Source organism: Larimichthys crocea, chromosome XVI (assembly GCF_000972845.2).
Source record: "Larimichthys crocea isolate SSNF chromosome XVI, L_crocea_2.0, whole genome shotgun sequence".
In the NCBI taxonomy this organism is placed as follows: domain Eukaryota; kingdom Metazoa; phylum Chordata; class Actinopteri; family Sciaenidae; genus Larimichthys; species Larimichthys crocea.
The window spans coordinates 1,265,504-1,278,346 of record NC_040026.1 but is presented as its reverse complement, the minus strand read 5'-3'; the positions used below and the strand labels follow the sequence as shown (position 1 = coordinate 1,278,346).

Here is a 12,843-nt window from a genome sequence, read left to right as displayed (position 1 = left end):
TTGTCTTGTTGGGTGTTTGGTGAGCACAGAGTGCTGATTAGACGAGACCAGTGAGACTGAACCAAAACAGTCAAGTTGAGGGCTGTAAAACCAAAACAATGAGCTGAAATCATTAGGATTAAGCTGTGCAGATCTGAGAGGAGCTGCAGAGTTGGTGATGATATTCTGTGGGTTCATCACTAGCATGAATGAGTTCTCATTAGTTTCCCTCAAGGACCATCAAGATGATCATGTCTAATTACTGTATGCCAATATCTTCATTTTTCCACCAGTATCAGGATCAGGTAGATATAATGTTTTATTTGTTTTCTCATCTGTGGTACTGGCTGTACTAGTATGAAAACATTTGTTCTGCACTCACAGAACAACAGCAGAGAAGGAGCAGAGGTGGAAGCATGAGGCATGAACGTCCTTACCAAATAAGGATATCCTATGTCTGACAAGAACTCCCAGTTTGCAGAAAAGACTGAAAAGATTGGATGAACAGAGAGGAAAAGGAGGTGGAGAGGGAAGCAGAGAAGAGAGAGAAAAGAAAAGAAGGGTTTGAGATCCAGACAAAGACAAAGAGAGCAGGAGAGATATAAAGGCACACAGCCTGAGGTCAAGAGACTCAGTGACTGTCATACACATGTTTTCTAAAAGAAACAGCAGCTGCAACATACAGTAAAACTATTATTCAGCATTTAAACAACATAAGAGCTTATGCTGTATGCTGCAGCACTGGCATTGTCTGTCACGCTCACCTGGTCACCATCTCCTTCTCCTTGTTGGAGGCGTGGCCCCCACTGCTGATTGGGTGGATGGCCGTAGACAGGAAGTACAGCCTGTGGTTTTTAAAGTACTGATCCACCAATGGTAAGACGACCTAAGAGTTAAATGATATGGATACATGATGTAATACCGTGCACAGACATTGTTTCATTTCACAACAGGTGAGTCATATTAAAATATGAACCTATATGATGTGGATACAATAAAACAGGCTTTAATTTGTTCAGGAAAATGATCAGAAAGACTGTCTAAGGTGGCTCACAGTATTTTACTAATAATCAATATCCATTTCACACAACCATTTGGAAGGATCTGACTGTGTTCCAACAACTGGAATTATAAATTCAGATGAATCACACCAAAGACAGGTTTCAGCTATGCTGTGTAAGGAACACTTGCAATACTTTATGTCTTATACTGCATTCACAATAAGGACCAAATGTTGTCTTATTATGTATTCATGAGTTCATGAGGACTACTTAGAGTTAATGTCAGTCTGGTGGTCCCTGTGAGATTATTTGGAATGATGCTGCAGACAGGCTTGATGATTACAGCTGGATAATTTCATTGTTGTGTTATTATATTCAAACATGAAATAACAAACAAGGTCAAAGTGAACAAACAAAAATATCCAAATGAATCAAATGAAATGAGTTCTGACCTTTCCGAAGAACTTAATCTGCTGCTCATGTGGAATCTTCTCTCCCTTCGGTCTTGCTCCCACATCTGAACAACAGGCAGAACACAATCAGATGATGAGGTCTGCATAGATAGACACAGTGACATTTATCTGACATCTGTACATTGCCTCAGGTGGCTGGGCTAGGAGCAAGTGTTTTATTTAATTCCCTAAAATGTGTATGCAGTTCAATTGTTGGTGCAAATGATGGTGGTTTAATCTGCACATAGAGAAGTAAACTCCAAATATAAAAAGCCCATCCTATGGTCATTTTCACACTGGACTAGTACCTCAGTACACCATGTGATTTAGGAATCGATTGTCTATGGGTTTAAGGCAGATTCACATGAGCACACACTCAAACATCTTCCCTTCTTTTTTAACTCGTCAGGGTCTTGCACAAAATCAGGGATTTTGTGCAAGACCCTGACGAAGGGATGCTTCTTGCTTCATTCCTGTAAAGTGCAAACTGGGTGTGTATTATAGTCACCTACCTACATTTCATTGAGATGTTGGTAATATAGCACCTTCCTCTCTGCACCAGCCTTATTAATGTACAGTTCAGTAACATACAGTACATGGCATGCACATTGTGTTTTATTCATTTTAAAGCTGACACTTGTTGATGATTCACAGAGCAACATCTCACCAAACTCCATCATGTGTTGGTGTGCCTGGTCTACGTAAGTGATGAGCTGCTGGAGGAAGGTGTAGGCAAATCGTTTTTCTATAGCTGGAGTGTCCAGCTCCTGTGACTTCACACCTCTGGAAACAACATACACACTCTTAAAAGAATGATTGCACATCTGAGGAAATAAACCGATATTTTTACAACACAATATAATATACAATATAACAACACTCCGATTCACAAGAGAGGAGAAACATTAACGTGTCTGTGTCTCCACAGTTAGGTGTAGGATGGGTCTGGATTTAACATGTTTAGATACTTGGAACTATTTCTCGGCCAACAACAGCAAATTGTACTGTGTGCACACAAAAAAGTCCTAGTTACAGGCTGTCATGGGAGGTATTTTTAGAGTTCAGTTTCCCCTCTTATACTCTCCGTGGTATGTTAAGTTTTGTATTGCAAAAAAAAAAAAAAATTGTTCCGAAAGACTCGGGGTCAGACATTTTAGTATTTCCTCAAATGTCAGACTGTTCCTTTAGGCTTGTGAAAACAAATCCAGTAGAGGTACATCATAGATCAGGGGTCCCCAAACTTTTTTCGATGTGGGCCACATCAACTTGCCTTTCTGTGATGGGGGGCCGGGGTCAGTCTATAACCGGAAATGATATCAGTCCCACCAGGATTTCACGGGCCTTTTTTGAAATACATAATAATATCCCTGATGTTGCATGAGATTTTCAAAAAAATGCGGTTAAAGTTGCGGTGCTTTTTACATTTTTGTTGCGATTTTGTTGTGGGAGGAAGTGAAAGTTGCGTTACGTTGCGATTCGACAGTCGTGGAGAGGGCGCAGCAAGCACTAGGTCCACGGCCCCGGGAAGTGCGCCTGACGGAGGCCAGCCAGGGAGAGGTCCCACAAGGGGGTCCTCCATACCATTGTGTGAGGGGATGAAAATTAGCTAGTACTGTAAATAGTTCGTAAATAAGGTAGATTTTAATTAGAATGCCAAGCTTAATCATTAAGTGTGGATATTTTATAATAGGAAAATGCAATTCTGAAAAATAGGCCATGTTTAGACGGATTGTTTGGGATCGTTAAGTGGGACACTCCAATTGTTTAGGCGGGCTGGATGTGGCCCGCGGGCTGTAGTTAGAAGACCCCTGTCATAGATGATACTCACCAGAAAAATAGCACAGCTCTCATTAAACTAGGACCTAGTTACTAGGTGATTCAAATCTTCTTTACAGCACCTCCAATCTGTGTATAAAGCTTCTATTTCCTACCTGGACACAGTGTAACCATTAATCTGGAGGAACTTGAGGATGTCTTGTGCTTTTTCTCTGTCTTTAGATTTCTCTTTGGCAGTCAGCGTATCGTAGGGAACCAGCAGAGGATGGTTTCCTCCTCCTTGGAGACAAACAGCAGCACAGCATGATGAAGATGACACAGTGAGGTTTGTTTGAGCATGGCCAGTAAAGGTAACGGAAAGGAAACACTTTGAGCCAAACACGTCTGTAGCCTTGCCATCGGCTCAAAGAAAATGAGTGTTCTTTGCCTGTCTTAAAGGTTTAATTCATTCATTAATTAAATGAATTAAAGTGTTCATCATGGTAGAAAAACAAAATACAAAAAAATGGAAGTTTTGAAACCATTATGTCCACAGCTTATACTGAAACTCTGATGCGTTTGTTCACAAAAAATATGACAAGAATACAAACGGGAAAAAAGTTCAGGAAACATTGTGTGTGGCTGTGTTGTCGTACCTTTGGCTTCCAGCTCCATTTTCTTTTTCCTGGCCCAGATATTATGATAATTCTCTGCCAGCAGTTCTGCCATGGACTGGAGAAACACAATGTTAAAATATGTGACATGTTGTTACACTGCACAACATCTTCCAGGTTTTATATTTGATAACTACTCTACTTTAGTGCACGTTAAAGCTTTTTATTTGTTTCATATATAATTTGTTTTATCCTTTTTGTGTATACAATGTAAACCCTTACCTGCATGTCTCTTGACAGTGTAACATTGCTCATATCAATGGGTCTGGGGCTGAAAGCTGGGGCTCCTTCGAAAGACAGCTTGGGAACATAGCATATATATTTGCCATTTTCTATATGAATATCCTCTAAAACAAAATGTAAATTTCATTTGTACGTGCATGTGTGTGTGTGTGTTTGTCAATACCTGGCTGGCCTGTGATATCCTCCTGGACTTGTTGTGGAGGCTGGCAGGGTCGCCTTCTCTGATCCTGTCGATGCTCCAGCCCCAAGACAGCATGGTCTTCAGAGACTCTCTGACTGGCCAGCAATATGCTTCCTTATCCTGCAAGATTACGACCAAACTTTAGACAAAAACTGACAGAGAGTCAGTTAAAAAACACATTGCAAACTGCAAAAATGAATGCACACTGTAATCTGTAAAAAAGACAGAAAATTAAACATACTCAAAGCAAAAACTGCTACTAGAGATCAAAAGCGCCACTTCATGCCAGGATAGTAATACACCAGAATTAGGATTCTTAAAGCTTGCACCCATAGAACTGGTAACTCAGCTGAATGCACACTCAAGTTGCACACAAAGACAGCTGCATGCAGACTACCTTCTCAGAGAGGCCTTTGTATGGTTTCAATAAATTGTGGCTCTTGGAGATTTCACACATCTGCTCCCCAAATGACCAGCCATTGGAAAACTGGAAGACATACACAAGAGACATTTTAAAAGACATAATATAACCACTGAGACATCATTAAAACAAACAGAACTCGCCTCCTTACCTTTTCTATGCACCACTTCTCATGGTTGTGCTCTGCATATCTGGTTATGAAATAGTCCAGTTTCTCTGGGACAGTCACACTGATTAAGATAGGAAAGACAAAAAACACATTTACCTGGTGCCAACACTGATCTGAACTGTAATCAAAGACAAACCAATTCTGAATATAAATCTAAACCAAAAATAACTTTAACAGGTAACCACAATAAAACCTTAAGAAAATACAGTCTGCCTTGTAGAGCACTGAACCTCCTTAACAAAGAAGATTAAATATGTTGCATACTTTGCAGTGTCTGCGGGCTGTGGTGTGAAGTTTCCCTCTGAGTCCATAGATGACTGTTTCTCCATCATGGCCATGTAGTTGGACTCCATGTAGTCTGGAGGAAGAGCTCCAGCCACAGCGCTGAGACACGGTAACGCCAGCTTAAACAGCTCCTGGTCATACCGCTGCATCATGAAAACACATACACAGCACGCTGCTTCATACATCATTACACAGCACTGTTATGCAGGAGGTAGAGTGGATCATCCACTAATCTGTGGTTTGATCCCAGGCTCCTCCAGTCCGAATGTCGAAGTGTCCTTGGGCAAGACCCCCAAACTGAACTGAACCCCAAATTGCTCCTGAAGGCTGTGCCATCAGTGTGTGAATGTGTGTGAATGGATGAATGAGATATGTAGTGTCGAAGAGCTTTGAGTGGACGGAAGACTAGAAAGGAGATATATAAGGGCTGTCCATTTGCAGAAAGCAAACAAAGCACTGATGCAAAAGGTGAAAGGTTGCAATGGGTTGCATTATGGGAAATGTAGGATTTGTGTTTTTTTGGAGCTTGACCTTGACTGGGGTGATATCTCAGCCTCTTTTTTTTTCTTTAATAAATCTATCTTGTGAGTCTCTCAACTTTATGCAAGTATAACAAGTCTAAACATCCCTTACACATTCACTTTTATTATTATTTTTTTCACCATTTTATATTTTTAAAAGACATAAACTAAAGCTCACCTTGCGTGACAGAGCATCAAATATTCCCCAGAACAGTTTCCTGGACAGATGAAGCTCTTCATCTGATGCAACTCCAAAGTTGCCCCAGCCTCCAGCCAGACAGTAATACTTCCAGCAACGTTCATAGTGATTGGTCAACAGCTGGGGAAAGTCAAAAGGAGATTCATCAACCATCTGCTAGCTTAAAAAAACATTTTCTTTACAAAAGGAACTCCTGCTGATGGTCCATGATTTTTAGGAAATCTGAAATCAGAGATGCTGTACTGCACTCATAGAAAAAGGTTGTTGGCAGCTGGATTAACATGAATATATTCTGATTATGTTCAGTCAAATAAACTTCTCCCATTGATATTACTACGACACAGCATCATAATTTCATGGGCTAGAAAATCTTTCCTGAGCTGTGCATGTTGTCTGAGCTGAGTAATATGACATTAACAATGTGTTAAATGGAAGCATAAAATTGATATTCTATTAGTGCTGGAGAATATAGTAGATTAATTTGAAAAGCACTTTTGAATTCTCACCTTCAGAGGCATCTTGGTGTGTTCATTAAGCAGAGGAACGTCAAACACCAACCTCCTCAGCAGATGCTGCATCATGGAAGGCCTCAGCTTACTGTACAGGATTGAGATACATTTATTTCCACCATCACACAGACCAAATACCAAATGTCAGAACAAACCACAAAGAAAGAATCAGTTTTAATTCCAGTCTTACCCACAAACAGCCAGCAGACACTCCTCTATGGCGTCCCTCTGGGCCTTGGTGAGGCAGCAGCCTTTGGACAGGCGATAAACCGTGTGCAGCAAGGAGTCGATCAGTGAGGCGAACGGCTCCGTCCCAGCGAACAGTGGAGCACATTTAGTCAAGAGAGGCAACACAGCTGTACACAGATACCTGTTGAGGGCCAGTGCCATGTCTGTGGCACTGAGAGCAACCTGATGCAAACACAGAGAAAAAAAGCAGATGTGCATAAAGCGACTGAACCAAAACAAGTTGCAGGCTGTAAAATGATCAAATATAGGCTAAAAAGCTCATCACTCTTTTCACCTAAAGTTGTTAACATAAATTATTTTGTACAGCTTTAAGAACACATACACACACACTTACAGTGTCTAGAGAGGCAGCAGCTCTCAGGTCTGGTAAGAAGCCGACCTCCAGCAGGTGTAACAGGAAATTTTGGTCTTCTATACCATAGACTCGATCCAGAAACAAGACCATGGCTGCTTTATGGTCCGGACAGAAACCAGCTGACATGTCAGGCTCCACTACCAACCCATCTATGCACACACACACACACACACACACACACACACACACAAACACAAACACACACACACACACACGATACACACAAGAGAAGATTCAAGTCAAGATTTCACCATCAAGTCAAGTCTCTGCTTATTTTGTGTGTGTTTCAAATCAGGATTCCTGTTTCATGCGTGTCAGGCGGGGTGTGTGCTGGAGGGGCTGCTTACCTTTAGCCAGGTTGGGCATGGAGAATGCAATGCTGATGACTCCCACTAGGTCTTCAATGGGAATCAGAGACCTAAGAATGGCTCTGATACGGATCGCTTCACCTTTACCAGCATGGATCAACTGATGAATGAAATGTGTTAGGTTAGTCTGAGTATCTTGTGTTTGTGTGTGTCTGTACAGTATGTGTGTTTGTGTTGCATGTTGTTGTGTGTTGTCACTCACATGCATCTCTGGAGCACAGCGGCCTAGTAGGTCAATGAGAGCAGCATAGAAGGTCATTATGGCATTTCCCATGTGGATAGTATCATCTTCCTCATCCTCCATCATGTCACTGCTACACACACACACAATAACATGTGACTGATGTAATGCAGACCACTCTAGTCTTTAGTGCAGTCTTACAGCACAGTTTTTAGTGTTAGTTTAAACCAAACCATTGCAGCTTCAATGCTTCTTTCTTTGTTCTTCTCATAAGAAATGACAGGATGAAAGGTCATGTGATGAATGGAGGTAGTAGAAGATTGCCAGGTGATGTTTGGTAACTTATACTGAAAAACCTGTACTATAGAGCAGACTGGTGTCGCTGCACAACTGATTTCTGTCCATTTAGTGCATTTAATTCATAGACAGATGTGAGATTGATTACACATGTGTTTGTTAGGGTCAGATCAGATGTGGGTCGTGTGGATCTTTACAATCACTGATCTAATCTATTGAACTGTAAATGAGCATGGTATCACGTAGAGTAAATATAGATACAGATAAATAAGAAGACACGCTGGAAATCTGATACTCTCACAGTGAATTAAGGAGACGTGACCGTGTCTTACAGTGTCTTGCTGCTCTCAGATGTAGGAGAGGGACCATCTCTGGAGAGATCCTGAGAGATCTTAATGGCTTCCTCCATCGCTGCCAACAACCCATCTCCACCTTCACCCCGAAGGGCGGGGCCAAAACATTCTGGTCTGCGAATCAGAAGCCTCACCACGACGTTGGCATTCTCCTCCACACTTTCACCTGACCACAGAACAGCACAGGTGTTCATATTTCAGACGTGTTGCATTCCATTTTTGATTGAAAATAACAGATTTGACCAGTAAATTTTCACCATTGCAGAAGACAGCGAAGCGCAGGAAGTCGAGGTAGCGTTCACCCTCCACGGGGTTCCAGCCGATGTCGGGGTACCCTTTACGCACCAGCATCACACAACTCTGCAGCCCACAGCCGGCCAGGTACTGCACCACCTGAAAACAAAGACACAGGCACAATTAGCTTTAAATCGAATGTGAATGTCTCCATCATTTCATCAAAAAATATACATTTATCTGTGAACCAACTTTATTAAAAATAAAAATAAAAACCTCCCTCAATCGTATGTTTATGTATTCATGGCTGATGAAATTGGAACAGACCAAAAATTTTCTTTCCAACTTGTAATATTAAGAACCTTATCACTGGGCTAGTAAAATGGGTTAGATTAATAACAGAAGCAAGGTATTTGCATTCTGGTTACCATCACTCACTGAACGACATCACATGACATCAGGAGCAATTCTTTTGATAACGTGATCTACAGGAATGAATCAATGACAATTCTGATGATAAATGAATAAACAAAGATTACCTGACAATAAACCCATTGAATCTCTGCTCTCCCCAGCTAAAGCAGCAATATCCTTGTATGTGGTTCTTTATTTAGTTTGCAGGACAATAACAGTGTCTACATCATTACAAACTATCAGATGTTCTTAGGTAGTGATAGAACCTGAGCCTTTGATTGTATATTCAGTCCTAGGAGAGAGGAGCTAATCCCATGACGATAAACTTAATGTTATTAACACGCAGGATAATTGTTCTAAACTGGAGAAAAACACAGCCTTTAGTGGTTAAAAGATGTCATTCAGCACAAAATAAAGAAAATGTTTCAAATTGCATGCAAACTCAGTCAAATCAAATCAAATCAGATTTGATTTGTATAGCCCAAAGTCACAAAGTACATTTGCCTCAGAGGGCTTTACAATATGTACAGGGAGTGACACCCTCTGTCCAGTCATTGCTATTTTTTCTGAATAGCGCATAAATAAAGCTATTTTATTTTTATTGATCTTTTAAGTAAATTGAACTTTATTTATTTTTGGGTTTTGATTGTATGTCTGTCTTTTTTTATTATCCTTTTCTCAGTTTTGTCTGTAAAGCATAAAGCATAAGTTTAGAACTTGTTTGTCAAACTGAAAATTAATAAACAGAATTTAAAAAACTTAAACAATTTAAACACACTAAAAAGCTAAATATTAGTTTCTCCAGCTTCTCGAATCTCCTCATTTTCTCTGCTTCATACTGGCACTGACTTTGTGTCACCAAATACATATTTATACTGTAGATTTATAATGAAGATTATTTACTGATGTATATTCCCTCAGAAGTCAGTTAATTAGACACAACTTCAGGTGCAACACTATACTAAGATGTTTCTAATAATTAGTCCAGGACTGTTGACAGTTGACTTATTAGACAGAGTTAGAGGATTGGGGAATCCTCTTCACCCTTCAGTCCTCTGAAATGCATGTTTTTATGCTGCTTTCTGAATTCCTGATATATTTTGACATAGCAAATCTATGTTGTCAACCTCACCTTCTCCAGGTCTGGCTCTCTTAAAGCCAGGGCCAATTCATTATTATCCATGACTGATGCTGCAGCCACATCCAGAGGAGTAGAGCCTCGCATGGAAGGAGATGCTGAGGAGAGGAGAGATATAATTAATATAGATACAATAAGAGGATGGGAGAGTATATTGTCAATAAAACAACAGAGGTGTATCTGTCCCTTGGAAAGAAAGCACTGTTCAAACAGCCGTGTCATCTGTGAGCAATAAGTGATGAAGCTGAAGAAACAAATCAAGTTTCACAAAGTAATCAGAAAACAGCACACATGAGCATTTAGACAATACCAATAGGAAGGAGTGTTACATGAGACGCCTACAGTAAGAAACACAGTACATCAACTTAACAACTCAAGGAGACAGTAGAGTACACACACACACACACACACACACACTCACCAAGGCCAACACTGCTGTTCTCCAGCAGGTAGCTGAGATGGTCAAACATGGCTTTCTGGTTCTGACGGCTGATTCGACAGAAGTAGCAGAGAAATCGACAACAGTTGGCCACCATTTTAGGAAAGGTGATTTCCTACAAAAACACAGACATCAAGAACAGTTTGGTTACACAGAAATCATGCACCTCTTGTCTTCTCATTATAAATCCTATATTATCTGTAACATTATATTGTCTTTATTTATTAAAATTATTTTGCGCCCTTTATGACAGGCAGTTTAGAGATGTGACACCCATTCATTCACAGTTATATCTGTATCCAGACAACACTAATACTGCAGATAAACCACATCTGCACAAAATGTAACAGAGCCACATGATTGCACTTGAAGCTGTTCCTGGTTTCTGTTGACACTCAGATCCAGCATCACTTAATCCTATTCCCTGGCTCTACAGTTTATCCATACTTCATACCTTGGAGTCTCCTCCACTGAGCACGTTGACCATGACCTCCATGACGGTCTCGTGCATCCCTAGAGCTCTCATCAGGTTAGGATGCTGGTAGAAGACCTTGTTGTTCATGATATCACTTCGGAGGAAGAAGGACAAGTTTTCATCAGTCATCATCAGAATCCCATTTTGCTTCACTGGTTCTAGTATATAGGGAATATTTATTAATATATTTCTGAACATATTGCAATTATTTGTTGGGTAATGACTTTCAGATGGGTCAGTGCAGAAAAAGTGAAATTTACTGAGAGGAAAGAGCACCAAAGAAATGAGACTGAGCGTTGAGCAGCCTGACAGATGAGTGTGTTCTCACCCCAGCCCTCTGATCATCAGTTTCTCCTCCTCTCTTCCCATACGCACACTCAGCAGAGATCTGATCTGTCCCAGAGCTGCCAGCAGGTTGATGGTGTCCTCGATCGATACAGAGTTTATGGTGTAGGCCTTAGGAAGAGCCCGCACCTGGACAGAGAGAGACAGATTCATATCTTTTAAAACTTATTGCTAAGGTCCATTTCCTTTACTGTCACAGACTGCAAAGCTGACAACAGACTCAGTCACCATTCGTTAAGAGAGAGAATGTAACAGAGAGAATTTATAGCAAATAAAGAGAATTCAGTTAGTGTAACGTGTCATTGTTGAGGATCTTTAATTTACTTGTATCGGTCAGATAGAGCAGTATAATAGAGCATAATATTTTGTGTATGAATGTCACCTTCTTTTATTAAGTAAAGGAAAGAGAGGAGGAAGTAAGACTTTGCATGACATAAATTTAACAAATGTTACACTGTGAAGTAAACTGTATAACATTTTCAGAGCAAACAGTATGTACAATTGCATGTTTTGAATGAAATGACTTGTAGTTGTTGCACTGACTTTTCACAAAATCAGGCGAGTAGAGAGACCTTGAACATTGTAATTTAGTGGTATGCTGTATGTATGGTATGATATGTGGTATGGTGTCTTAACACTGTGGCCACCAAAGCACCCTACATCTGTCATTCTCTAATGTCTCTCTCACACACACACACACACACAAACCTGTCCTCCAATGCCGTCATACTGGCGGTGCAGCAGGACAAACATGGCTCTGACCAGTTCTGGATCCTCAATTACTGACTCCTGAGCCCAACGGACCATTGTATCTGAAATCAACTGCTGTAATGTACCTACAGAGAGACAGAGACAGACAGAGTCAGTTGGTAGGTAGGTACATAGGTGGGTAGTTACGGTTAGTCAGTAGATTGGTCAGTTGGTAGGTAGGGTTTGGGTTAGGGTCATTCATTCAGTGAGGACTTACTGGGTTTCCTGTCTTTTTTCTCCTTTGGCAGGTTGGCCATCTTCCTCTTCAGGTAAGCAACTTTCTCCACCAATGACATGAGGCGACCTCGGATGGTGAAGTCACTGTCACCGTCAAGCCCCCTCTCCTCATCCAATTCTATACCTGACAGCATAGAGAGGTCAATGTACGGCGCATGCTACAGGCTGGATATTGTAATTCATTTGGATGATTTAGGTGAGATGATTGATACTTTACCACAGTGTCTCATCAGGTCCTCATGGAAGTCAAGCAGCTGTTCTCGGATGTAATCAGGACAGGGACACTCCTGCTTCTCATCCTTAAAGTTCAGCAGCATGTTGATCTGTAGAAACACACATGACTGTGATACAAGTCCTCTTCATTACATACTTCTGCAGCAACCAATGGGATTCTCCAACATATGTTTGGTCATGATCCCACCACTGTTTTGGAAAGATGCTATTTGACTTGAGGTCTAGAGTGCAGGTACAGCCAAAGCAGCACAGAATTGATGAATGCGTCTATGACTAAAGTTTCTTATTATCTACACATTCACATCTTTTGCTCTTCTTTTTTGCTTCCATTATATTTCACACTCTTCTGTTTTACGTATTTCTGTAAGGGCTAACTATCACTTAG

The 12,843-nt window shown here is 40.8% G+C and overlaps 1 protein-coding gene across 10 annotated transcripts in view; it reads right to left on the bottom strand.

The window, feature by feature from the left end:
- Positions 1-12,843, bottom strand: part of ryr2a (ryanodine receptor 2a (cardiac)) — a 135,655-nt gene that overhangs the window by 38,412 nt on the left and 84,400 nt on the right. For 6 of the 10 annotated variants that reach the window (XM_027289387.1, XM_027289392.1, XM_027289390.1 and 3 more), the window contains 26 exons: positions 12,442-12,547; positions 12,205-12,348; positions 11,946-12,073; positions 11,221-11,366; positions 10,872-10,986; positions 10,400-10,532; positions 9,973-10,076; positions 8,450-8,585; positions 8,172-8,358; positions 7,564-7,675; positions 7,341-7,461; positions 6,973-7,142; positions 6,580-6,800; positions 6,387-6,477; positions 5,860-6,000; positions 5,140-5,303; positions 4,858-4,936; positions 4,683-4,772; positions 4,268-4,405; positions 4,084-4,161; positions 3,844-3,919; positions 3,364-3,487; positions 2,100-2,215; positions 1,433-1,497; positions 744-865; positions 417-466 (listed from right to left, as the gene is read on the bottom strand). In XM_027289387.1, the coding sequence (XP_027145188.1) occupies positions 417-466; positions 744-865; positions 1,433-1,497; positions 2,100-2,215; positions 3,364-3,487; positions 3,844-3,919; positions 4,084-4,161; positions 4,268-4,405; positions 4,683-4,772; positions 4,858-4,936; positions 5,140-5,303; positions 5,860-6,000; positions 6,387-6,477; positions 6,580-6,800; positions 6,973-7,142; positions 7,341-7,461; positions 7,564-7,675; positions 8,172-8,358; positions 8,450-8,585; positions 9,973-10,076; positions 10,400-10,532; positions 10,872-10,986; positions 11,221-11,366; positions 11,946-12,073; positions 12,205-12,348; positions 12,442-12,547 (3,157 nt within the window). The remainder of the gene's footprint in view (positions 1-416; positions 467-743; positions 866-1,432; positions 1,498-2,099; positions 2,216-3,363; positions 3,488-3,843; positions 3,920-4,083; positions 4,162-4,267; positions 4,406-4,682; positions 4,773-4,857; positions 4,937-5,139; positions 5,304-5,859; positions 6,001-6,386; positions 6,478-6,579; positions 6,801-6,972; positions 7,143-7,340; positions 7,462-7,563; positions 7,676-8,171; positions 8,359-8,449; positions 8,586-9,972; positions 10,077-10,399; positions 10,533-10,871; positions 10,987-11,220; positions 11,367-11,945; positions 12,074-12,204; positions 12,349-12,441; positions 12,548-12,843) is intronic. The other 4 variants (XM_027289389.1, XM_027289393.1, XM_027289397.1 and 1 more) reach the window with 2 other exon arrangements.